This window comes from Mastigoproctus giganteus, chromosome 4 (assembly GCF_048544385.1).
Source record: "Mastigoproctus giganteus isolate SK-2022 chromosome 4, ASM4854438v1, whole genome shotgun sequence".
Taxonomy (NCBI): domain Eukaryota; kingdom Metazoa; phylum Arthropoda; class Arachnida; order Uropygi; family Thelyphonidae; genus Mastigoproctus; species Mastigoproctus giganteus.
In genome coordinates this window covers 43,271,535-43,296,072 of record NC_143578.1, presented here as the reverse complement: position 1 = coordinate 43,296,072, position 24,538 = coordinate 43,271,535, and the positions used below count along the sequence as shown (strand labels likewise).

The 24,538-nt window shown below is 35.9% G+C and overlaps 1 protein-coding gene across 7 annotated transcripts in view; it reads left to right on the top strand.

The window, feature by feature from the left end:
• LOC150086675 (G protein pathway suppressor 2-like) overlaps nt 1–24,538 on the top strand; it is a 152,268-nt gene that overhangs the window by 19,215 nt on the left and 108,515 nt on the right. For all 7 annotated transcript variants that reach the window (XM_090371519.1, XM_090371518.1, XM_090371514.1 and 4 more), the window contains exon 3: nt 4,358–4,452. In XM_090371519.1, the coding sequence (XP_090227645.1) occupies nt 4,358–4,452 (95 nt within the window). The remainder of the gene's footprint in view (nt 1–4,357; nt 4,453–24,538) is intronic.

The following is a 24,538-nucleotide window of genomic DNA, read 5'->3' as shown; positions in this document are numbered from 1 at the left end:
ACAATTCAGTTTCTGAAATACTGGACCCATATACAGGGTGATTCATTACCAGTGCGACAAACTTGCAGGAGGTGTAGGGGGCACAAAGACGAATCGGAATCACATAGCATTGCAGGGTCCGAAATGCCTTCATCATGCGGTAGAGGACGTTGAACGGGAGGTCGCGTGAACAGCGATCCCGCTGGAAGTCAGCATTTGTGAACTGTTTCTGTTGAAGAAACCAAGTAGCAAAAGTCCTCCAGAGTGGATAATCCGCAGGCTCCAATGATTGGACGCGTTGCAGGTGGTATGAACTCATTTGGTTTGTTGGCAGTATCCTCCATACAGTGGATTGGGAAATAGTAGTAGTAGCGGTGGCATTTGATGCAAGAAAGCAAGTGTATGAGCTTATGCAGCATCAGCCAAAAAAAAAAAAAAAAAAATCACACCATTCCCTCCAAATGCCTGTCCAGTTCCTCCTTAAATTTATTCAACCTATCAACTTCCACAACGACAGATGGAAGTTTGTTCCAGCAATTAACCACCCACTGGCTAAAGGCAAATTTCTGCACATCTAATCTACATCTGTCTTTTCTTAATTTGAATTTATGCCCCCTTAGGTTCGTAATCTGAACAAGTGGAAGGATCCCATCAGAATTCAGCGTGCTCAACCCATACAAGGCCTTATAGACCTCAATCAGATCACCGCGCCGGTGCCTAGTCTCCAGCCACTGCAATTTGCAGAACTTAAGCCTCTCTTGGTAAGATGATCCCTTCATTCCCCTCACCAATCTTGTTGCCCTTCTCTGTACACGCTCAAGTAAATCTACATCCTTCCTAAAATGAGGCCTCCAGACCTGTACGCAGTAGTCAAGGCGTGGCCTGACCATTGCCTTATACAGAGGGATAATCACCTCCTTTTCCCTGCTAGCAAAATTCCTATATATCATTGACAAAACCCCATGACCTGCCCTGGCAGCATGTCTGCATTGCTCAGAAAACTTCATATCTGACTGCACAATTACTCCCAGGTCTTTTTCATTTTCTACCCCCTTAAGTGTAGTACCACACAGTTGGTACGTTTCTCTGGGGTTACTTCTACCCATATGCAGTACTTTGCATTTGTCAAGGTTAAACTTCAGTTGCCACTTCTTAGCCCATCTGCCCAAATTATCTAGATCCTGTTGCAGTAGCACACTGCCATTACTGTCATTAACAACCCTGCCAACTTTGTATCATCTGCAAACTTCGACATTAAGCCTGATATACCTTCATCAATATCATTGATAAATATACAAAACAACAGTGGACCTAACACCGAACCCTGTGGGACTGCACTAATAACATTAGTCCAAGAAGAGCAGCACCCATTGATTACCACCCTCTGTCTTCTCCCACTTAACCATCCTTTTATCCATTGTAGCAACTTACCCTTAATACCATTCTGCTCCAATTTGTACAATAGTCTTCCATGCACAACAGTGTCAAAAGCTTTCCTGAAATCCAAATATATGATAACAAAATTATTTTTTGCATCCAGTTCCTTTGTAACCACATCATAATATCCTATCAAATTTGTCAGACAAGACTTTCCCTTAACAAACCCATGCTGTGTCTGAATTATTGCTGCAGTCTTGTCTAGATGATCCTGCAAAGCATCTTTAACCAGTGACTCCATTATTTTACCCGGAACAGAAGTTAAACTAACTGGTCTGTAATTACTCGTGTCACCCTTCGATCCCCCTTTGTGAATTGGGGATACATTTGCACATCTCCGGTCCGTGGGAACCTCCCCTGAGTCCAAGGACGCTCTCATAATTATGGCTAAGGGTTTGCTTAGTTGCCTTGCCGCCTCCTTTAATACCCAATCGTTGGCCTCTCGCTCGAGTACTCGTACTCGGATTGCCTTCTGCAAGACGTAGGACATTCTCCTCATTGTCTGGCGTCCTCGTCATTCGCTCTCGATTCATGGTACCTCTCGTGAAACAACCAGTCTCACGTAACCTTTTGTGCACACGTGCGAAAATCGTATGATGAGGAGCATGCCTGTGCGGGAAGCGTTCCTGGTACAAGCACAGAGCGGCACGCCCGTTACAGTCCAGCTCCATACGCGAGGTGCATGTCGGCCAGTTCAACGTTTGAATACTCGTCCATCCTACTGCCTCGGGAACTGGTTCGCAAATGCTGATTTCCAGCGGGATTGCTGTTCACGCGATCTCCCGTTCAACGTCCTCTACCGCATGACGAAGGCGTTTCAGACCCTGCAATGCTATGTGATTCCGATTCCTCTTTGTGCCCCCTACACCTCCTGCAAGTTTGTCGCACTGGTAGTGAATCACCCTGTCTATGTTGTTTTTTTTGTACTATATACTTATATATACCGCTATATATTGTTTTGATTGTGGCACATTATATTATTATGCGAGATTAGTTTCTCTTTCGACAGAATTATTACAGTGGTGTTGTAACTGAGCTGCTCACATTGATAGTAAATTCACAAATTATTATTTATTATACAATTTTTTTTCTTGAACTACCTACTTCACTTATTCAAGTATGCCATTGCCATCTACATTCATACCTATTCTAGCTTTATGGTTCATGGTAACATAATCTCATGTTTGCTGATGCTCATCACAGTATATCTATATATTTTGTTTTCTTATCAATAAGTTTTTTTTTCCTACACAATTCTTGTCTCTGAAGAATATTGCTCAGGAATACAGGGTAATCAAAAAATTCAGTATACAGGTAGGTCTCGACTTTACCAGTTAATTCGTTCCTAGTGCACGCTCGTAAAGCGAAAACTCGTAAAGTGAGAATTAAATCCCATAGACATAATGTTAAAAATAGGGGTTATGTTCTCAACAATGAAATTAGTTAGATAATTAGTTATGTTTAAACAATGATTGATTTATCTAAAGAAATTAAAACATAGCCTGTAAAATCAAGCAAATTATAACAAAGAAATTATTTATGACTTACAAATTTTAAAGAATGTTTATTCTTCATCGACTAAATGCACACTCGTTGATCACTTATTATTGGCTCAGTACTCGTTGATTTGTTGCACAAGGAGTCGTCTTCTTCAGAAATGCTTCAAGAGGCGTTTGTTTTTGAGATAATCTTCTCTTTTCTTTATAAATTTCAATAGATGCATAAGCATTTTTTAATGGAATGCACAAATTGCAACTAACATGATTTGCACGGAATAACAAGTTTACGAAGAAAAAAAAAAAAAGGAATGAAGAAAAGATCTTGAAAATTTATTTATGTTTTTTATACGATGGAAGATTTCAGTAAAGGGGAAACACATTTCACCATAATATCGCAAAAAAACATACAATTCCAGCTCTCGGTATTTTTGCAAATACAATAACATCGAGTTTACTACCCATTTATAATTGCTTGCAGTAACAGAAAAGCCCAATAAACCGGAAGGTGCAAATTGTTTTTATTGTTTTACGGTCGTGACCTCCGGAAATGTGCATTAGAGAAATATCACAAAGCCATTGAATTGGTAACTAATACAATTTGCACTATAAAAACGACCTTTTAGAGAGTTATATAGCGAAAATTTCAACTTCCGAGGTCGTGGAATGAATTACCAAAAAACAATGTGTTATTGGGTTCACATTACGATATTTTCATGATACGATGGTGTCTCTGGAACAGATTAATATCGTAAAGCTGGGTACACTGTATTGTATAGCTACGTGCGTGGTTTGAAATGCTTAACATTCAAAATGAATGTTTAACATTCATTTTTTGGAATTAATGTTCATATTTTCGATTTTGTTGATACTTGATACTTTGAAAAAAAAACTTGTAAACCCGGGAACTCGTAAAGTGAGAACTGCCTGTATTTTACCACAAAGAGCAAATATTCCATTACAATGTTGTTGGGATTGGTTTCCACTTGTCAACTCATTTGGTATTGATATTCTTGATTGATTTTAATGGCTTTCTTGAATTTGGAGACTGAGAAGGTTTTGTAGAATTACACCTTTCATTGCTTCTCACAGATAATTTTGGAGATGGGAGAGCTTCGGTCATTTGTTTATGTATCTGAAGTTATACAGATCATATCCATCATTTAGTGTAACTAATTTGTATTAAGAATGAAGTCTTTGTATTGTTAGCAGTATATGTGCACAAAGACTTCTCACACCCTGTAGTTGATAATGAGGAGGAAATATTGAAGGCAGAAATATTTCAGTTAACTAAGCTAATTTTTGTTTTACATGTCTTTACATGTCCTTGCATGTAATTGCAGATTATTATTTTAAAATAGCTCATTTTTAATGCTATGCAACAATGCAAATAAAAGACATTTTACTGATATTAACTTTTTTGCATTATTTAATTTTTTTTCAAGAACAAGAAGCTGATGCAGCTGTGGAACAAATAAAAAGAGAGCAAGAAATGAAAAGAAAACAAGATGCTATGACTCTTGAAGAAATTAAAGATCAGGTAAACTGAGTGCAATCATTAATTAAAATCATTCATTTCTTGTGTATCTTTCTACTGCTACATTTTTATGTTTATGAAATATTGTTATATTTTCTGTAACAATGCAAATTATTGCAGAAAATTCAACAATTCTTGTGAATTTACATGAATCACTAGCTTTTTTGCAAATAAACAATTTCTTCATGTATACACACCATGTTATATTAGCTTATTGAGTTTTTAGCAGTGGAAACTACAGCAATACTCCGCATAGCACTGATAATTGGTACCGAAATTATTCCGTGTTGTGTGAAACCATGCTGATTGAGGTATAATTATAATGGGTTTTAATTGAATGCGTACCAGAGAAACAGTCTACAAACAAATTATAATAAATCTATAAACAATTTGCACTTGATAGCCAATTAAAAGGATTTGAAATTTAAAAAAAATTGCAAAAATTTTATTAATGAAAAGGTAACATCATGAGTGATGAGAAAAAAGTGGCTGTTTATTTAGGTATTTCAATAATGAGGTCTGGTGAAGCCGTCTCTTCTTTTTCTCGGCGTACAAATCTTTGTAGCATCGAATCCCATCTTGTAAAATTTGCTGTATCTTGATGCTACGTTCAACATTCGGATCTTCATTCTTAATCGCCTCGCAGGCCATGTCAACCCCCCAAAAAACTTTCTCCAGTTCTTCTGTAGAAAGTTGTTTTGGTGGCACTTCAGAATTGTTTTCCTCTTCTGCATATGCAGTTTGCTCGTCAATTTCAAGGAGAGTTGCATCATCTAAGTCATTTGCATGTGAGTCAGTGCAGTCACATACATTGGCAGTGTCCAAAGTTTCGAATCCCAAGTCTTTTCCGACCTTCACAATGTCTTCAGAAATTATCTGAACTTGCAATTCAAAACCAGTGAAATCATTTACCAAATGGGGCAAAACATGCTGCCAAACAGAACGCATGTTGTTGGCAGTGATTTCTAGCCAAGATGCAGATATATTTTCGATCATATTTAAAGGGGTAAAAAATAAATTTTGAAATGTTTGAAAGACTATCATGTCGTCTCATCAGGATGGAATTAAGAATACTGAACACTGTTGCATGTTGCAGCTAACTGCCTGAAGGGGGCTATTGTCACATGTCACTTTAGTGACATGTGACAATCAGAGTGTCACTTTAGTGACACTCCGATTTCTAGGCAAAATGATATATCTCTTTTGGGGATTACCCTGAATTCTAATTTCTCTTGGCACAAGCACATTAAAAAACTGCATCTAAAAAACTTGGTTTTCTCTTTCGCTCTCGGCGTTACTTTTCTTCCAAACAGCTGCTCACTCTGTATAAATCGCAAATCCGCCCTGCCATGGAATATTGTTCCCACATCTGGGGTGGTGCCCCCAAAACCTCTCTCAGGCTTCTTGATTCCATTCAGAAGAGGACAGTTAGGTTAATTAACGATTCATCTCTAACAGAGTCTCTCCACTCGCTTTCTCATAGACGTACTGTTTCTGCTGCACGCCTCTTCTACAGATACTTCCATGGGCACTGTTCTTCTGAACTGGCTTCTATAATTCCCGCTCTCTCTTTCAAAACAGTCCAAACACGTGCCGCCACCAGCCAACATCCATTTACTGTCCAACTTCAAACCCACAGAACCAACTTTTCATCTTCCTCATTTATTCATTCAACTGCCGTTTTCTGGAACAACCTTCCTTCATACGTATTTCCTGAAAATTACAATCTACAGAAGTTCAAGTCCAGTGTCAACAAATATCTTATATCGTCGTCTTAACCTCCAACCCAAGCACGGTACTAAGTACTATAGGTTCTAATACCTCTCGTGTTTGGGGTTCACATAAAAAAAAAAAAAAAATGTGCATAGTAGACAATAGAGTTGGCACCGCAGCATATATGTATAGTACCTGTCTAGGCTATTGAATGAGTTTTAATATGTACAGTAAATTTTTGACTTAAACTTAATTGAAAACCGTGTTATAGTGAAACCCGTGCTGTTTGAAGCCATGCTAAGCGAGGTATTGCTGTATTTCTGTATCATGCACATAGTATTTGTCACTGAAAGATATTATTCCAAGTGTTTGCATGTTTACATAAAAATGAATGAATGCATGCTTATCATCTGTGAAGAAATGAGAAACACATTATACCATTACCACTAATGTGCAATAAATTGAAACAATTTATTGTACACTAGTGGCAATATACTACATCACAAGAGTTCTCTTCTCTGCTCATTTTCAAGAACTATAATAGCGATTATCAGTTGATTTAAAAAAAAATAGGAGAGCCATTACTGTTAGTGGTAAGAACTGAAATGACTGAGAAACCTACTTGTGATAGCCCCTGTTGTGGTTTTTATCTGGTTTCCTGGGTGTCTAGAAGAAGGATAACTGTGTGACATGTTCCTAGAGGTTTGTTGATTGTGCATGGTCAAGATATTCTTCTTAAAAATATAGTGTTATACATATGTTATTTCATTTATCACCAAATCTCTGTTCTCTAGACTGATTTTATCAGCTGATTTTAAGTGTATAATCAGAAACTCTTGTCAGGAAATCCATTGTATAGTGACACAGCTCCCCTTTAAATTTTCATAACAGCCTCCACTTCTGAATATTTTTCATTATTTTTTTTAATAATTTTTAACCAAAGTTAACTCCTTATTTCATTAAATATTACTTTCATATCCTATGACCACACAGTTAAAGCATTCTTTTTCTGAAGCTGAATATAGTTGAATTTATTCATTTTCGTAATGGAACATGATAAAAATTGTTTACATTTAAAAAATCACAGTTTACAATATAGAAAATTTCAGTGCTTAATTTTTGTCTAGTTAATAAGAGTATATTCACTTTAAAAACAATAATATATCATATTCATGCTCTTAATAGTTCTTTATTTTAACTTTCTTTATGTAAATGTTTGCACAGGACCTTTAAAAATTTATAGCGCTATCACTAGTATGGCACTAACTAATGTCATATGAATTTTACATAGTTTGAGTCTTTCTGCCCTAAAATATTTTTAGTCTAAGATGGCACCTTTTGCCATCTCTCGTATTATTTAAATGCTGTCTCAGAAACAGTGCTGTCTAAGTGGTGGTACTCAGCTGAAAATAAGTACTGCGGTCTTCCCTAATTGAGAAGCTTCACTTAACTTCAAGGTGGGCAACTCATTATGAAAGTTTTCACAATATGAGATGTTATAATAATGATACCAAGATACAAACTTCAGTTTGGCTAAACATTCAACTATGTAGTTATAATGCAAATGCATAATTTCATAGTTGAATTTTACATAGTTTATGGCTTTCTGCCCTAAAATGTTATTAGTCCAATACTAAAGGCTTAAAAATTAGTTAAAAATATGAATATCATATTTATAATTATAGTATTTTTAACCAAAACTTTAAAAACTTTCCCAAATGTTAGAAATATTTTCAAATTGGCAGTGTTTAAATATAATGGTAACTATAACACTATAACAAAGCTCACTTTTAGGGCTGGCATACAGGAGAATGAATAAAACTTTTCTACAATATAATGTTATAAGACAGTGTTTCTCAATATTTTTGTTGTTTTGGCACACTTTTAAAGATGCTAAAATTTTGCAGCACACTACAATCACTATTATACTCATATATATATTGTATTATATACAGTGGATTCCGGTTATTTGGGCCACCGGTAATTGGGGCAGCCATTTATTTGGGGCAAATCTTAAAAAACAGAAACCAATCAAGAAAATAGCTAGGGTTTACGTCGCTTAATTTGGACAGCATGCCGTTTAATCGGGGCAGGAGACCACATCACTGGAGATTACCCTACGATTGTCTCCGACGGTACCACATGGTTTGGTCGAAATTCTGGAGGTCACAACCATAAAACAATAAAAACAATTAGCAGTCACCTGTTTATTGGGCTTTTCTGTTAGTGAAATCTATCATAAACAGACAGTAAACTCAATCTTACTGAATTTGCGATAATACCGACAGCTGGAATTCTGTGGGTTATTATGGCGAAATGTGTTTACACTTCCATGAAATCTTCCATCATATTAAAAAAATTAATTTTCAGCTCTCTCTTCATAATTATTTTTAAAGCTTTGTAACTCGTTACTCTGTTCTCACTTGCAATTTGTGTGTGCCGTGTTCTTTGTTATTGATTGCTTATCTTTTTACTGTTTTAAATTTTAACCCAAATGTCAGTGAACAGAAATGTCAACTAGTTCGTATGAACATATTACAGTATGTATTAATTATTCCGATTATCACGTATATTCTTCTGATTTTCACGTATCATTTAATGTTTTAATTGGTAAGTAAGGTAATAATGGGTAAATTTGTGCTTAATATATCTTTGCTTTTATAGCCTGTGGATAATATTCCTCCTATTTTCGTTAATTATAATCGCTTTTAATAGAATTAAAATTCAATTCACAAACGTGATCACAATGACTGGCGCTTGCTGCACATCGTATAGTGAACAGTACTTTACTATGTTGAGTTCGTCGTAATGTGATTTGATTGTACATATAGTCGATTCCGGTTATTTGGGACACATCGGGACTAGTGCATTTTAGCCCGATTAAGCGGCTGCCCCAATTATCTGATGTTTCACGTAGTTAAAAATACAATGTATCCCCCCCTTTACAATTAGTTCACTGTACAATCAAATTACTTTAGTAAAGTACCATAGTAAAGTACCGTTCACTATACGATGTGTAGTAAGCACCGGTCATTGTGATCACGTTTGTGAATTAGCAAAAATAGGAGGAATATTATCCACAGGCTATAAAAGTAAAGTATATTAAGCACAAATGTGCCCTTTATTACCTTACCAATTAAAAAATTAAATGATACGTGAAATTCGGAAGAATATACGTGATAATCGGAATAATTAATACGTACTGTAATATGTACATACTAACTAAACTAGTTAACATTTCTGTTCACTGACATTTGTGGGTGGGGTTAAAATTTAAAACAGTAAAAAGATAAGCAATCAATAACAAAAAACACGGCACACACACAAATTGCAAGTAACACAACACACGCAAGTGAGAACGAAGTAACGAGTTACAAAGCTTTAAAAATAGGAATGAAGAGAAGATTCTGATAATTATTTTTTTTATATGATTGAAGATTCCATGGAAGTGTAAACACATTTTACCATAATAACCCACAGAATTCCAGCTATCAGTATTATCACAAATTCAATAAGATCGAGTTTACTATCCGCTTATGATAGATTGCACTAACAGAAAAGCCCAATAAAGAGGTGATTGCTAATTGTTTTTATTGTTTTATGGTTGTGACCTCCAGAAATCCGACCGCACCATGTAGTTCGGTCGGAGAGCACTGGAGATTACCCTACGTTCAATCGTAGGGTAATCTCCAGTGCTGTGGTCTCCTGCCCCAATTAAACGGCATTTTGTCCCAATTAAGCGAAGTAAACCCTGGCTATTTTCTCGATTCTGTTTTTTAAGATTTGTCCCAAATAAACGGCCGCCCCAATTAACTGGTGGACCAAATAACCAGAATCCACTGTATATTGTATTATATATACAGGGTGATTCACTACCACTGCGACAAACTTGCAGGAGGTGTAGGGGGCACAAAGACGAATCGGAATCACATAGCATTGCAGGGTCCGAAATGCCTTCATCATGCAGTAGAGGACGTTGAACAGGAGGTCGCGTGAACAGCGATCCCGCTGGAAGTCAGCATTTGCGAACCATTTCTGTTAAAGAAACCAAGTAGCAAAAGTCCTCCAGAGTGGATAATCTGCAGGCTCCAATGATTGAACGTGTTGCAGATGGTATGAACTCATTTGGTTTGTTGACAGTATCCTTCATACAATGGATGGAGGATAGGCCAATCGTTGGCCTATCGCTCGAGTACTCATACTCGGATTGCCTTCTACAAGACGTAGGACATTCTCCTCATTGCCTGGCATCCTCGTCGTTTGCTCTCAATTCATGGTACCTCTCGTGAAACAACCAGTCTCATGTAACCTTCTGTGCACACATGTGAAAATCGTATGATGAAGAGCATGCCTGTGCGGGAAACCTTCCTGGTATAAGCGCAGAGTGGCGCGCCCATTGCGGTCCGCGGCTCCATACGCGAGGTGCATGTTGGCCAGTTCAACGTTTGAATACTCGTCCATCCTAATGCCTCAGGAACCGGTTCACAAATGCTGACTTCCAGCGGGATCGCTGTTCACACGACCTCCCGTTTGATGTCCTCTACCGCATGATGAAGGCATTTCGGACCCTGCAATGCTATGTGATTCTGATTCGTCTTTGTGCCCCCTACACCTCCTGCAAGTTTGTCGCACTGGTAGTGAATCACCCTGTGTATATATATATACACCTAATTCTGTTTTTGCACGAACTTTTTTTACACGAATTTGATTTAACACGAATTCAAAATAAATATTTCATTCTCTTTTTACGCGAGTCATTTTGATTTAACACGATTTCTATGAATTTTTTTTTGCCTAAATTCTAAGAAAATTTTTTTTATTTGTGGCATATTAGTATCATTTCTATATTACACGCACCAATAGATTGGATAACAGCTAGTGTATGCGTTTTGAAATGCGTGCTTTTGCTTACCAATGTGTACGTCTAGGTATCTATGAATCATCAACGTTTTTATTGAATTTGGTGCACATCTACGGTATTCGTGCATTGTATCTTCGGCAGACATGTAGTAGTAAGCTCTATTTCAAAGTGAAAGAATCTTTAGTGAAATTTGTGCACATATAAATTTATTAATTTTGCCAATAGTCAATAAATTGTAAGTTTACAAAATTTTCATACCTTTTTTTATTAATTATAACTGAGATATTTTTCGGTAGCCCTTATATAATGTCGAATAATTCGCCTATTACCAAAATGAAAAGGAAAGCGATTTCTTTGGAACTTAAAATTCAAATTTTAGATCGTCTTGCAACTGGACAAGGGGCTACGTCTGTAGGAAAGCATTTTGGTGTACATGAAGCTACCGTAAGAACTATTAAGAAAAATGAAATTGCAATTAGGAAGTCGGTATGTTTTGGAACAAAAGTAAGTGTTAATTCATCATCATATACAAGAGATATTGTCAAGGAAAAAATGGAAAAGGCCCTGGTAATATGGATAGAAGATCAGTCACAAAAAAGAGTACCAGTAGATGGAAATGCCATCAAGCAAACAGCACTAAGAATTTACAGACAGATTAAAGAAAAGGAGCCAAGCACTTCATCTCAGTTAAACAGAAAGTATGAATTTTCTGCGAGTACAGGTTCGATGACAGGGTTTCTTAAAAGGAATGCTCTTCATAATATAAAAATTAAAGGTGAAACTGCATCTGCAGATGAATCGGCTGCTAAAGTATTCCCGCAGGAACTTGCAAAAATTATTGAAGATGGAGGATACACTCCTGATCAAGTGTGGAATGCAGATGAAACTGGTTTCTTCTGGAAACGAATGCCGAACAGAACGTATGTAGCCAAATCGCAGAAAACTGCTGGTGGTTTTAAGGTAGCTAAGGATCGTGTGACCTTATTATTTTCCTCCAACGCTTCAGGAGATCGTATGTTGAAACCACTGCTGGTAAATCGAGCCCTAAATCCACGTTCAATGAAAGGTGTAGATATCAATAAACTGCCTGTTCACTGGATGGCAAACAAGAAGGCCTGGGTGACCACTACTATTTTTACAGAATGGTTCAACAACTGTTTCGTCCCAGAAGTCAGACGTTATGTATGAATTTGAAAGGTCTCGAATTTAAAGTTCTTCTGATTCTTGACAATGCACCCGGCCATCCTGTCTTGGAACACCCAAACGTACAAATTTTATTTCTGCCACCTAATACTACATCTTTGATACAACCGCTAGACCAAGGTATAATTGCGACAATTAAAACATACTACGTAAAACGAACATTCCAACACGTTTTGGACAAACTGAATGATGAAACACTAACAGTCATTGATGTGTGGAAGAAATTCTCAATTATGGATTGTATCAATCAAGTTGGATTAGCGTTAACTGAATTAAAACCAGCAACTTTAAATGCGTGTTGGAAAGCGGTTTGGCCACAATGTGTAAAAAGCAAAGATCCCATCATCCCTAATATGACCGAATCTCCCAACATCATTACAATGGCACACAAAATTGGTGGAGAAGGATTCGATGATCTATCGTTTGAAGATATTGATGAATTGTTAACCGACAAAGCCCTAAGCGAAGATGAAATATTAGAGGTTGTCCTTGGGACTCCTTATCCCACAGAACGTAGTGATAATGAAGAAAATGATCCTGTTCTAAATGCAGATTTAATAAAAGAAGGTCTGGAACTGGTCAGAAAATTAGGTAATCATTTTGTCAAACATGACCCTAATGAGGAACGCGCTGGGAAGTTCCAACGTGAACTGAAGTTGTTGACAGCCTCTTACAGAGAATTATAATAACGGCCTAACCAAAACACGAACACAACGATTAATAACTGAATTCGTTCGTAAAACCGGTGAAACATTAGCACCAGAGGAGACTCGTGCTGATTTTGCTGAAGAGATCACAGAAAGAATTTCATTAATAGAGGAAGAAGACGATGTCCACAACATTTCTAGTGATGGCAGTGATATTCCAGTCGTACGCAAACGTATGCGCCGTTTATTATCAGAAAGTGAAAATGAATAAAATCTTGTTTTGTGTAAAACAGATTTTTTTTGTTCATGAAGAATTTTTTTTCATTTCATATGCATACAAATTTATTTTAATACATTTTAATTACATATTATTACATGTGTATTTTGTTGAAATAAAATAATAAGCTTAAAACGGATATTTTTATGTTTTTTTTTAATTATTTTTACTGATTTTTTTAGATCCGGAACCAATCTTCTTTTCTTCCATAAATACAATGTCTTTTTTTACACGAATTTTTTTTACACGTATTTTTCAGGAACGTATCTATCGTGTAAAAACAGAATTAGGTGTATAGTGTTATATATATATATACATACACACACACAGTGGAACTTCTATATTTCGAATTTTTTCGCAAAACATTCCACCTTGAAACGAAATTACATGTAAAATTAACCCCATATGCCGAACTGTTAGTCTCTCTATAACGAATTTTTAAAAAAATTAGTAAAAGCATTTATGAAGATTTTCAAGCATTTACTGCTAAACAGCCGCTCAAATATACTGCCTCCTTCCTTCCGAAATTGCACATTAGCATCTGGAATTAAATAATCATCTTTTTAGTGAACACATGTGGCCATTGACTCCCGTAGGAGGGTCTTTGATTCATTTTTTTACAGTTATTAAACCAAATTGGTTTTCTTAAAAGTGATCATAAACTTTACAATAAATAGGGTAGATTTGTAAATTGATGTTGGCTCAGGGGAAAACGAAATTTGCTGCAGTAAACCTTTAGCATGCTGCGGCGGCAATACATAGAATGCTACCATAGTCGGTTTTTAGTGATGCCTACTGAGTGACATTCGCTTCTCACCTCAACTGTACCATGTGACCTTCCTGTCAATCATTATATGATATGTCCATCCCTTCTCATCTAACTGGACTCCCAGTAGATGGTTTTCATGATTTTTTTTTTTTTTTTAATTTTGTTCATCATCAATCACATGGGCTATATGCTCTTGTATTTTTTTTTTCTGAAAAGTAACATACAGCATACATTAATCATAAATTTTCTTTCGTGTATATATGAATGAAAGCAGAATAAAAGAAATTCACAAAATCGTATATTTCTTTAAAGTGATTGATAGGAAAGGTCGCGTGATACTGTTGAATTGGCAAGCGAACGTCATTGAGTAGGCGGTACTAACAATTCACTATATGGCCAGCGCAGCGAAGTTTGCAGTGTATGTATCGGCAAGAGCTGCAGTCCAGTAATTTTTACAATTGCGGAAACAATGTCGAAGAGAAAGTGTTTAAGTATTAATGATAAAGCAAAGATTGTTATGATATTGACCAGGGTTTTAAGAAAAAAGATGTTGCGGAGAAATATGGCATACCTGCCAGCAGTTTATCTAAGATTTTAAAAAATCGAGAATCAATTTTAAATGCAATTGAAGGAGGAGCAGACAAGAAGCGAATTAAGTTGTGTATATACGAAGATGTTGATAAAGCTGTTCTAAAATGGGTGCAAATGATACGTGAAAAGAATATCCCAATATCGGGCCTAATAATTAAACAACAAACTCTGAAATTTGCACAGTCCCTTGGACATACAGAATTTAACGAGAGAACTGGGTAGCTAGATAAATTTAAGAAGCACCACAGAATTCTGGAAAAGGTTATTTGTGGAGAAAGCGTTAATGTAAGCGAAGAAGATTGTAACAGTTGGAGGAACAATACCTTAAAGAAGATTTTGGAAGAATATGAGTGTAAGGATGCTTTTAATGCTGACAAAATGGGTTTATTCTTTAAATGTTTACCGAATAGAACACTTGCTTTTAAGGATGATAAATGTTTTGGTGGAAAACAAGGCAAAGAAAGAATCACTGTGCTAGTTGGAGCAAATATGACAGGAAGTGAAAAATTAAGACTTTTAGTCATTGGAATATCAAAAAACCCAAGATGTTTTAGAGGCACAAAATCTTTGGAAGTTGACTACACCTTTAATAAAAAAGCATGGATGACAAGTGATATTTTTGAAGAATGGATATTAAAACTAGACAAGTGTATAACAAAAGAAAAAAGGAAAATCGTGTTGGTAACTGACAACTGTCCGGCACATCCTGCCAGTATTTCTGCCAAACTTTTAAGTGCGAAGTTGTTGTTTTTACCACTAAATGTAACGTCAAAACTCCAGCCAATGGACCACGGCATTATTAAAAATTTGAAATTTCATTATCGAAAGAGAATAATAATGAAGATTTTCAATGTTTTATCAGAAAATAGAAACTTGGAGGTTACAATTAACCTTAGAGATTGCATCTTTGAACTGGCAAAAGTTTGGACAAACGATGTCACCGAATACACTATTCAAAATTGTTTTTCGAAAGCGGGATTTGCATTGAATACAGAAGCCAAACAACAACTGGATGAACAAGGTGAACTGCCCCTTTCATAACTGAAAAACTTTTGGACATTATTAGAATTGTCCGGAAACATCGAAAATGAAATAACACTGGATAGTTATGTTTATGTAGATTAAGATCTGACTACAGCAGAACATCCAAATGAAGATGAAATACTGCTGAACAGCATTAGACGCGACCATGATCACGAAGAAATTAATGATGCTGAAGATGCATCAGAACAGCCCGTAGAAAAGCCAACTCGCGAAGAAATGATTAACGTTTTTAAAATGGCTCGTATGGGTCTACAGTTTTGTGAAAATGTTCCTGATAATATTTTTAATGCTCTGAACAAATGTGAGGTTTTCTTTGAGAATCAGATATTTTTTAATTGTACTGTGCAAAAGAAAATTACAGCTTTTTTTAAATTTGTGATACTTAACAGCAAAAATTGTGTAAACGTAATTTAAATGTGTTTTTGAAATAAAATACATTAAAAATAAATGTAGGTTCGTTTTCATATTCTAATTAGATAACAGTTTCTAATAAAAAAGATATGCTCTGTATAATGAAATTTCTCTATAACGAATTTTTTCGCTTGATTTATCGAATTCGTTATAGGGAAGTTCGACTGTACACACACACACACACACACACACACACACACACACACACACACACACACACACTGGATTCCGGTTATTTGGGCCACTGGTTAATCGGGGCAGCTGTGTATTTGGGACAAATCTTAAAGAACAGAACCCAATCGAGAAAATAGCTAGGGTTTACTTTGCTTAATTGGGGCAGGAGACCGCAGCACTGGAGATTACCCCACGATTGTCTCTGACTGTACCTCATGGTTCTGTCGGATTTCTGAAGGTCACAACTATAAAACAATTAACAGTCCCCTGTTTATTGGGCTTTTCTGTTAGTGCAATCTATCATAAACAGATAGTAAACTCGATCTTATTGAATTTGCGATAGTACCGACAGCTGGAATTCTGTGGGTTATTATGGTGAAATGTGTTTACACTTCCATAAAATCTTCAATCATATAAAAAAATTAATTTTAAGAATCTTCTCTTCATTCCTATTTTTAAAGCTTTGTAACTTGTTACTCCATTCTCACTTGCACATATCGTGTTACTTGCAATTTGTGTGCTGCGTTCTTTGTTATTGATTTCTTATCTTTTTAATGTTTTAAATTTTTAACCCCCACCCACAAATGTCAGTGAACAGAAATGTCAACTAGTTAGATAGTGTACACATTACAGTACGTATTAATTATTCTGATTATCATGTATATTCTTCCGATTTTCACATATCATTTAATTGGTAAGGTATTAAAGGGTAAATTTTTGCTTAATATATCTTTACTTTTATAGCCTGTGGATAATATTCCTCCTATTTTCGCTAATTAGAATTGCTGTTTAATAGAATTGAAATTCAATTCACAAACGTGATCACATTGTATAGTGAACGGTACTTTACTATGGGCGCCTTTGTAGCCAGTTGGGCAGGAGCAGCAGTGCGTAGCACATGCTTCTTGATTAGACCACGGTTCGAGCCTGTGTCCACCAAATACGGAGGATGCGGAAAGGTCAGGAAATGACCACCGCATATCCCCGGAGCAATATGGCCTTAGTTGCTAATGCTCCTAAAAAACCAAAATAACAACAACTTTACTATGGTGAGTCCATCGTAACGTGATTTGATTGTACAGTGAACCAATTGTAAAGTGGGGTCCACTGTATTTTTAACTATTTACATGAAACTTTGCATAATTGGGGCAGCGACTTAATCGGACCAAAATGCGCTAGTCCCGATGTGTCCCAAATAATCAGAATCGACTGTAATATATATAAATATTATAAATATTATAAATATATATATATATATATATATATAAATATTATAAATATATATATATATATATTATATATATATATTATAAATAAAAATTATAAATACAGGTAACCCTCATATAACACGGTCTTTAGGTTGTTATAAAATCTTGTGTAGTGCAAAACCGTGTTATAAGGGACTAAGAACCAATACAGAAAGGGGGGTTACGTTCCAAAAGCTAACAAAAACACATAATTTTTTATAACTAATGGAAACTTTTTATTAAAATAAAAAATTTTAATTAAAAAGATTTTAAAAATTTTATAACTATCGGAAAAATTTTATTAAAAATAGTAATAACTGAACAAACTGTGATACGTAATATGTCAGTTAATATACATTCATTTAATTTTCTTCCTCTTCATCGCTGCTAAGCACAATCAAACGAGAACATTTTCTTGGTTGCAGAATATCTTCACTTTCTGAACTTTCTTCTGTAGCATCTAGATTTTCTGTATCTTCTGCTCTCTTTAAAATATCAGTATTCTGGGATTGTTTGCTTTTGCTTGATAGATCTTTGTAAATTGCATGGTATGGAACTAAGCATTTTTGAAGCTCCCTTTTGAACTTTCCTGTGTTATTTCCAGTTGAAGGATCTGCATTAAAAAAAAAAAGATTCTAATTGCTCGGCTAAATTTATACTTTCCTGTACGCTTTTTAGTGTAAAATTTGGAACTTCAGAATTTTCACCTGTGCTATTATCCTCTGAATTTATTTGGTTTATCTCCAATGCCATTTCCACCAAATCAGCTTTGCCAGCCTCTTTTCTACCAGTAATTTGCGAAGTCTTCAGTAGTCATATCATCAAAACCTTCCTCTCCTACCAACTTGGTAAGTTCTACTTCACACCGATTCTGTTTTCTGCCAGTTGGACCATATTTCATGAATGAACTGACTCTGGCCATACATTTTTCCGACACGCACATGTTGATGGTTTTACTTCTTTGTGCGATAAAGCTATGATTCCGATACAGTCCACAATTGAAAATGGTTCCATGCCTCCATCACTTCAATAGATTCGGAATCAATTTTTTTTCCAAAATCCATTATAATGATTTTCTGATGTAATGAGTTTTAAAGGTAGATATAATGCCTTGATCTAATGGCTGAATTAAAGAAGTTGCATTAGGTGGTAGTAACATACTTCAACATTTTGGATGACTTAAATCTTTTGGATGGCCTGACACGTTATCCAATAGTAATAAAATTTTGAAATCTAGATTTTTCCACTTTAAATACTTTTCCACAACTGGCACAAAACAATTTAGAATCCATTGTTTAAATAAATCGGCAGTTACCCAAATTATGCCTAATTTCCTTAGGCATACTTTAGGGCTGGAATTTAATTCACAACAAAGAAATTATGCTTCTTAAGAACAAAGTTTAATAATACATACCCAGAAAAATTTATAAACGATCAAATAAAAACCAAAATAACCCTGCAAAAACCTTAAAAGTTACGAACTGCATGCTTTGAAGTTTAAAAAGTCACAAATTTTTATGGTCTCAAACTAGTACAAGTCAATAACACAGAACCTAACACAGGAGTTTCCCGACAACGTGGATTTCCCAATAAATTTATTTATTTATTTTTGCATAAACTAGTGAGTTAACAGTGGGGATTCACAAAAAAGAATGCAAATGTTTAAAAATTACATCCAATATGATAGCAGGTTTTTCCCCACACAAAAGCTCAAAAATACTGTGTTATATGCGGTTTTCCGCAATTCTCTAACCGTGTTAGAGTGAAACCGTATTATATAAGTACCGTGTTGTGCAAGTATTGCCACAATTTATCAATCGTGTTAGAGCGAAACCGTGTTGCAGAAGTACTGTGTTATATGGGGGTTGCCTGTAATAAACAGGGTGTCTCAAAAATATTGGTACAAACGTTTAGGGGAGGTAGGTAACATCTAAAGAAATGTGAATTGCATAGATACCCATAATCAGAAACGTCACTGTAAGTCGGTACACGCCGCTGTTCATCAGTTTGCGAGAGGGAAAATTTCTGGTTTACTTATTCAAGCAGTAGTTGCCGCACAAAGAGCATGCATCGATATACGAACTGTGAGCTGGCAGACATGCACCTAGTGTATGGATTAGCAGAATTTATGGAGAACGCTTCCCAGACAGACATGTACTGGATCACTGTTTGTTTGCGCTTGTGCATCAAAATTTGTGTGATTATGGGTCATTTAGAGGTAACAGGAGTAGTGCGGGCAGACCACGTTCGATGCGAACTCCCGCCATGGAAGAAAGTGTGTTGAATGCCGTCCAGAATAATCCTACTACCAGCACACGTGCCATTGCCTCTGCCTTAGGAGTGTCTCGTTGATTCCTTACACCCCTTTCATCTCCAAAGGGTTCAGTTACTGCTCTCCCAAGATCATCCTGCACGTGTGGCTTTTGCGCAGTGGTTTCTCCAAGAAAGTGATCAAGGCTTGAATTTTCCAGCCTATATTTTGGTCACGAATGAGGCTTATTTCACTCAGGAAGGCTTATTCAATCAGCACAATGCTCATGTGTGGGCTCACGACAACCCACACGGTGTGCACCCCCATGCGGCAAAACATCGCTTCGCAATAAATGTTTGGGCGTGTATGGTCGGTGACTGCTTAGTCGGCCCATACCAGTTACCATCCCACATGAACTCTGCTAAATATCGGATCTTTCTTGAACAAGTTCTGCCAGGGTTACTTGACGATGTTCCAGCAAATGTGAGACGCAACATTTGGTTTCAACATGACAGGGCGCCTGCCCATTATGGAAGGTGTGTTCGTGACCATTTAAACAGGCGTTTTGGGCGTCGATGGATTGGCCATAGTGGACCCGTTGCCTGACCCCCACGCTCACCAGATTTATCGAGCCTTGATTTCTTTCTGTGGGGGGGGGGCCTCAAATCTATCGTGTATGAATTACCTGTGGAGACGGAAATAGATCTCGTGGCGAGACTCGTCTGTGCTGCTGCTACTGTCAAAGAAACTCCAGGTGTGTTCGACTGTGTCCACCAATCCATGCTGCGTTGGTGTTACGCATGCATCACGTCTCATGGTGGAACCTTTGAGTATCTGTTGTAACATCATGAAATGCATCCATCTTGTACTCCATTGTTAATATTATGTAAAATAAACGTTTGCCACTAATTACTGTCTTGTGTCATTTCTGCTTCTTGTGCCTCTGCTACTACTTTCCCGTGACGTTTCCGGTTATGGGTTCCTATGCGATTCACATTCCTTTAGATGTTACCTACCTCCCCTAAACATTTGTACCAATATTTTTGAGACACCCTGTATATATACTGGAATATTTATAATATATATACCTATATTCAAAAATTGTTATTTCTGTTGGGTATACGTAATGAAACACTTAGTATTTGTTTTAAATGCTTTTTATGTTTTTTTTTTAACATACATGAATTTCAGGACATTTAAAAGAAAACTTATATAAAAGAACATACATGAAATTTAAAAGAAAATATGTAAAAAATTAACATATTTAAATATAAAAACAAACAAATATACAATTATAACATTTTAATCAGTGAGATGGTTGAGTTTGATGGGAGCAAACAGTTTTTGAATACAAGGATTTATTGTGGATAGGCTTATTCTCAGCTTCTCTTCTACCGATTTTAGTCTCTCTCTCTTTTTTTATTTAATCTGGGTTAAAGCAGAAAACCCTGTTTCGCACAAGTAGGAAATGGAAAATGGCAATAAAATTCTAATTGTCTTTTCCGAAATTCATGGATATTAATTTTGAATTTCGCTAATATTTTAATTTGCTAATATTAATGTTATTAAAGTGAATTTCCAGCAAATGGTCACTATGGATCTCAGACAATTCTTTCTCTTGCGGATTAAGTTCTAACTTTGGAAGTTTTCTCGTTGAAAATGGGTCTCTTACCCACAAATATTTTTTGATATCAAGGGATGGAAAGTAATGTACAATTTTTGTCTTTAACAGCTCTAATTTTTCACTTATTACATTAATTGTTTTAGTATAATTTGTTTTGGCAGTCAATGGAAACATTTCTAAATATTTTTCATTTACCTATTTTTTCCATATGCAGTCAGTCCTCGTATAACACGTGTGGCCGACCGGGCTAGCCGAGTGGGTAAAGCACCTACCCGGCAACCCAAAGGTCGCGGGTTCGATTCCCGCCTCGGGCTTGGATCAAAGTACTGCAAAAACCTTGGGAGGTGCAATATGGCCACAGAAGCCGATGCGCCAACAACTACCAAATCAAAAAAAAAATAATAATAACACGTGTTTACACTACACGAATTCGATCATGCACGATTTATAAATAGGGGAACGATATCTTATATAACACAAACCGAATTCGCTTATGCATGATTCGCCTTTGTGTTTACAAGAAATGGCAGTCGAACGCAGAATCACCCCAGCCAAACTCAGCACGTAGGAATGGAGAGAAGATTCTGAAAATGTAAAACTGGAAATTGTTTTTTTTTTTTTTTTTTTTTGGTAGTAACCCCTAAAAATGTGCTTTTGTAAAATGTGAAGTGTTAATAGTGTATCTCTGCCTTTACGGTGTTGTTTATTCAGTTGCTACAACGCGCAGCTTTGTTTATGTGTATCAAGCGTGCCTCCTCGTTTTGTAATTGTGCCTTATTCCCTAAAAATGAGTAAAATACTTAAAAGGTGTGAAAAGGAAGCATCTTGGTGAAGACACCAGATTCAGAGAGAAAAAGAAAAGCAATATTGATAAACAGAGGCAGACTGGGTCAAAAATTCTTACCCGGGAAAATTTATAGTGGCCTCATACTATGGTTTATGGCCAAAATCACACCGGCCTCCGGCCCACTGGGGTTTTCCCGGTAAGACTTATGGCCGGTCTGCCTCTGTCGATAGAGAAAAAATATGAAATTGTGAAACACTTTGAGCAAAATGAAAGACCATGTGATATTGCATGCTACAGCCCTAAATGAGGCAACACTGAGAATTAGAAAGAATGCAGAGAAAATAAAAGCAACTTTCATAGCAGGAACAATTCAAAGTGTAATTAAAATCCATTAGATTAAGACAAAAAGAATTGGAAAAGATGCAACGGCTGTCATCTGTTTGGATAGAAAATCAAACAAAAAACAAGTTTGCTTATGATAGAAGCAAAAGCATTAGCAATATTTTATTACGTAATAGTCGTAATAAAATACTTACGTATTTTATTACAATTATTTATTGTGTTTGGTAATGGTTTGGTTACAAATGTGTGTTCAATCTTGGGTGGTCGGCACCTAACCCTATTTTTCCCATAGGGCCTGTTGTTTATATTGCACGATTTTGCATTGCATGAGGATTTCTAGGAACACAACTATCGTGCTATATGAGGACTGACTGTACTCAACTTTTCTTCAAGATGAACAACTTGTCAGTAGAAGTGAGTAAAAATTCCTCTGGGCCTTGCATACTGATATTTAATTTATTAAGCTGCGCAAATAAATCTGCTAGAAAAGCTAATCTACAGCACCAAATTTCATCACTTAAATAATCACAAAGTTTTGATTGTTCCAGTGAAAAAAATATGAGCATTTCCTCACGCAACTCGTCCATACGAATAAGTACATATCCTTTCGATAGCCACCGAACTTCAGTATGCACTACTTGCAATGCAAACAGTCGCCCAAAATTATTAATGTGTTGAACAATTTTTCTTCAATATCATTGGACATTTCTTTTATACGCCTGCTAATTGTGCTGCTCGAAAATGGTACTGTCATTATTTTTTTCCCAGCTTCCTCTCCCAAAATACTTTTCACAATTACCCAACATGCTGGTAAAATCAGACTTTCTGCAATCAGGTGAGGTTTTTTTTTTTGCTACCAGTTTGGCTACTAAATAGCTGGTTTCTTGAGCTTTATCAGATATTTTAGCCATACTATAAAATTCTATACCTAGTTTTCTAGTAGAGGCCTGTAGTCTTTTAAAATATTCTATAGTTTTGGACGATACATTCTCGTGTTTCATAGAAAAATGATGCTGCAGTTTACTCGGCACCATTGATTCATTCAACAATTTTAAACTTCCTACCAAACATAAGGGTTAAAGACAATCTTGGGTACCAGTATATGAAAATCCCATCACCAAATAGTCTTAATCATATTTATGACAACATGTTTTCTTCTTTTTTGGTGTTTGCTTGTTTTTGTTTTTTGTCATTTTTTCCAAGCTCTTTATCAATTTGCTTCTTCTGATTTCCTTTCACTAAAAATTTATCCATCGCTAATAATTTTGAAAAAAAATTAGTTACATTCTGTAATGTACTAATACAGTTAATTGAAATACCTGCTCTGTACGAATTAACTGAATATGACGTTTTAGAGATATAAAAACACAAGAAGTACTTTTAAAACACAAAAGAAATTTCTTACTATGCTGCTTACAAGTTGCACTTACAAATGCAGGGTGCCTGGAAGAGTCTCTCAAATGATAAGAATGACTGAATAAATGTGAACAGATCTACTACTAGGAATCAAGAGGTGCATCACATTGACTGCTGGAAGGGGCTGGGATTGGTGCAGCATAAATAAATGAATTTTTTTATTTGAATTAATTTTTATTATAAAACTTGGATTTATTAATTATTTTTATTTTCATTTTCTGCGGCACACCTGAAGCATACTCGCGGCACACAGGTTGAGAAACACTGTTATAAGATATATGAGCTAAAGTCTTAAATCTCATAAATTCCAACATTAAAAAATTTTTCAAAGCAACTTTGCTTCCAGATACCAAGAAATAATTCATTGGCTTTTTTGTACCATTAGCAAGTTAATCTGTCTGTAAAGGGATTGTATGGTTTCCCTCTCAGAAACTGGATGTTTTTTTTATTATTATAATCCAGCAAAGCAGGCAAGCTGCTGTTCACAGAATGCAGACAGTTTTAAGACATTATATACTGATTCCTTGGTGCTAATTATAAATAATCAGCATCAGTAATGTCTATACACTAGCAAATTTTGTTGGCAATATAAGAATGGAATCATGGCCTGTTGTATTCCTTATTGGTTTGTTTTTCTAATGAGATTAATTAAATTATTTTTAACTTGAAGTATTGACAAATTGAGAATTAGAATTAATGGGGAAGTTCACATCATATTTTACCTTCCTTTTC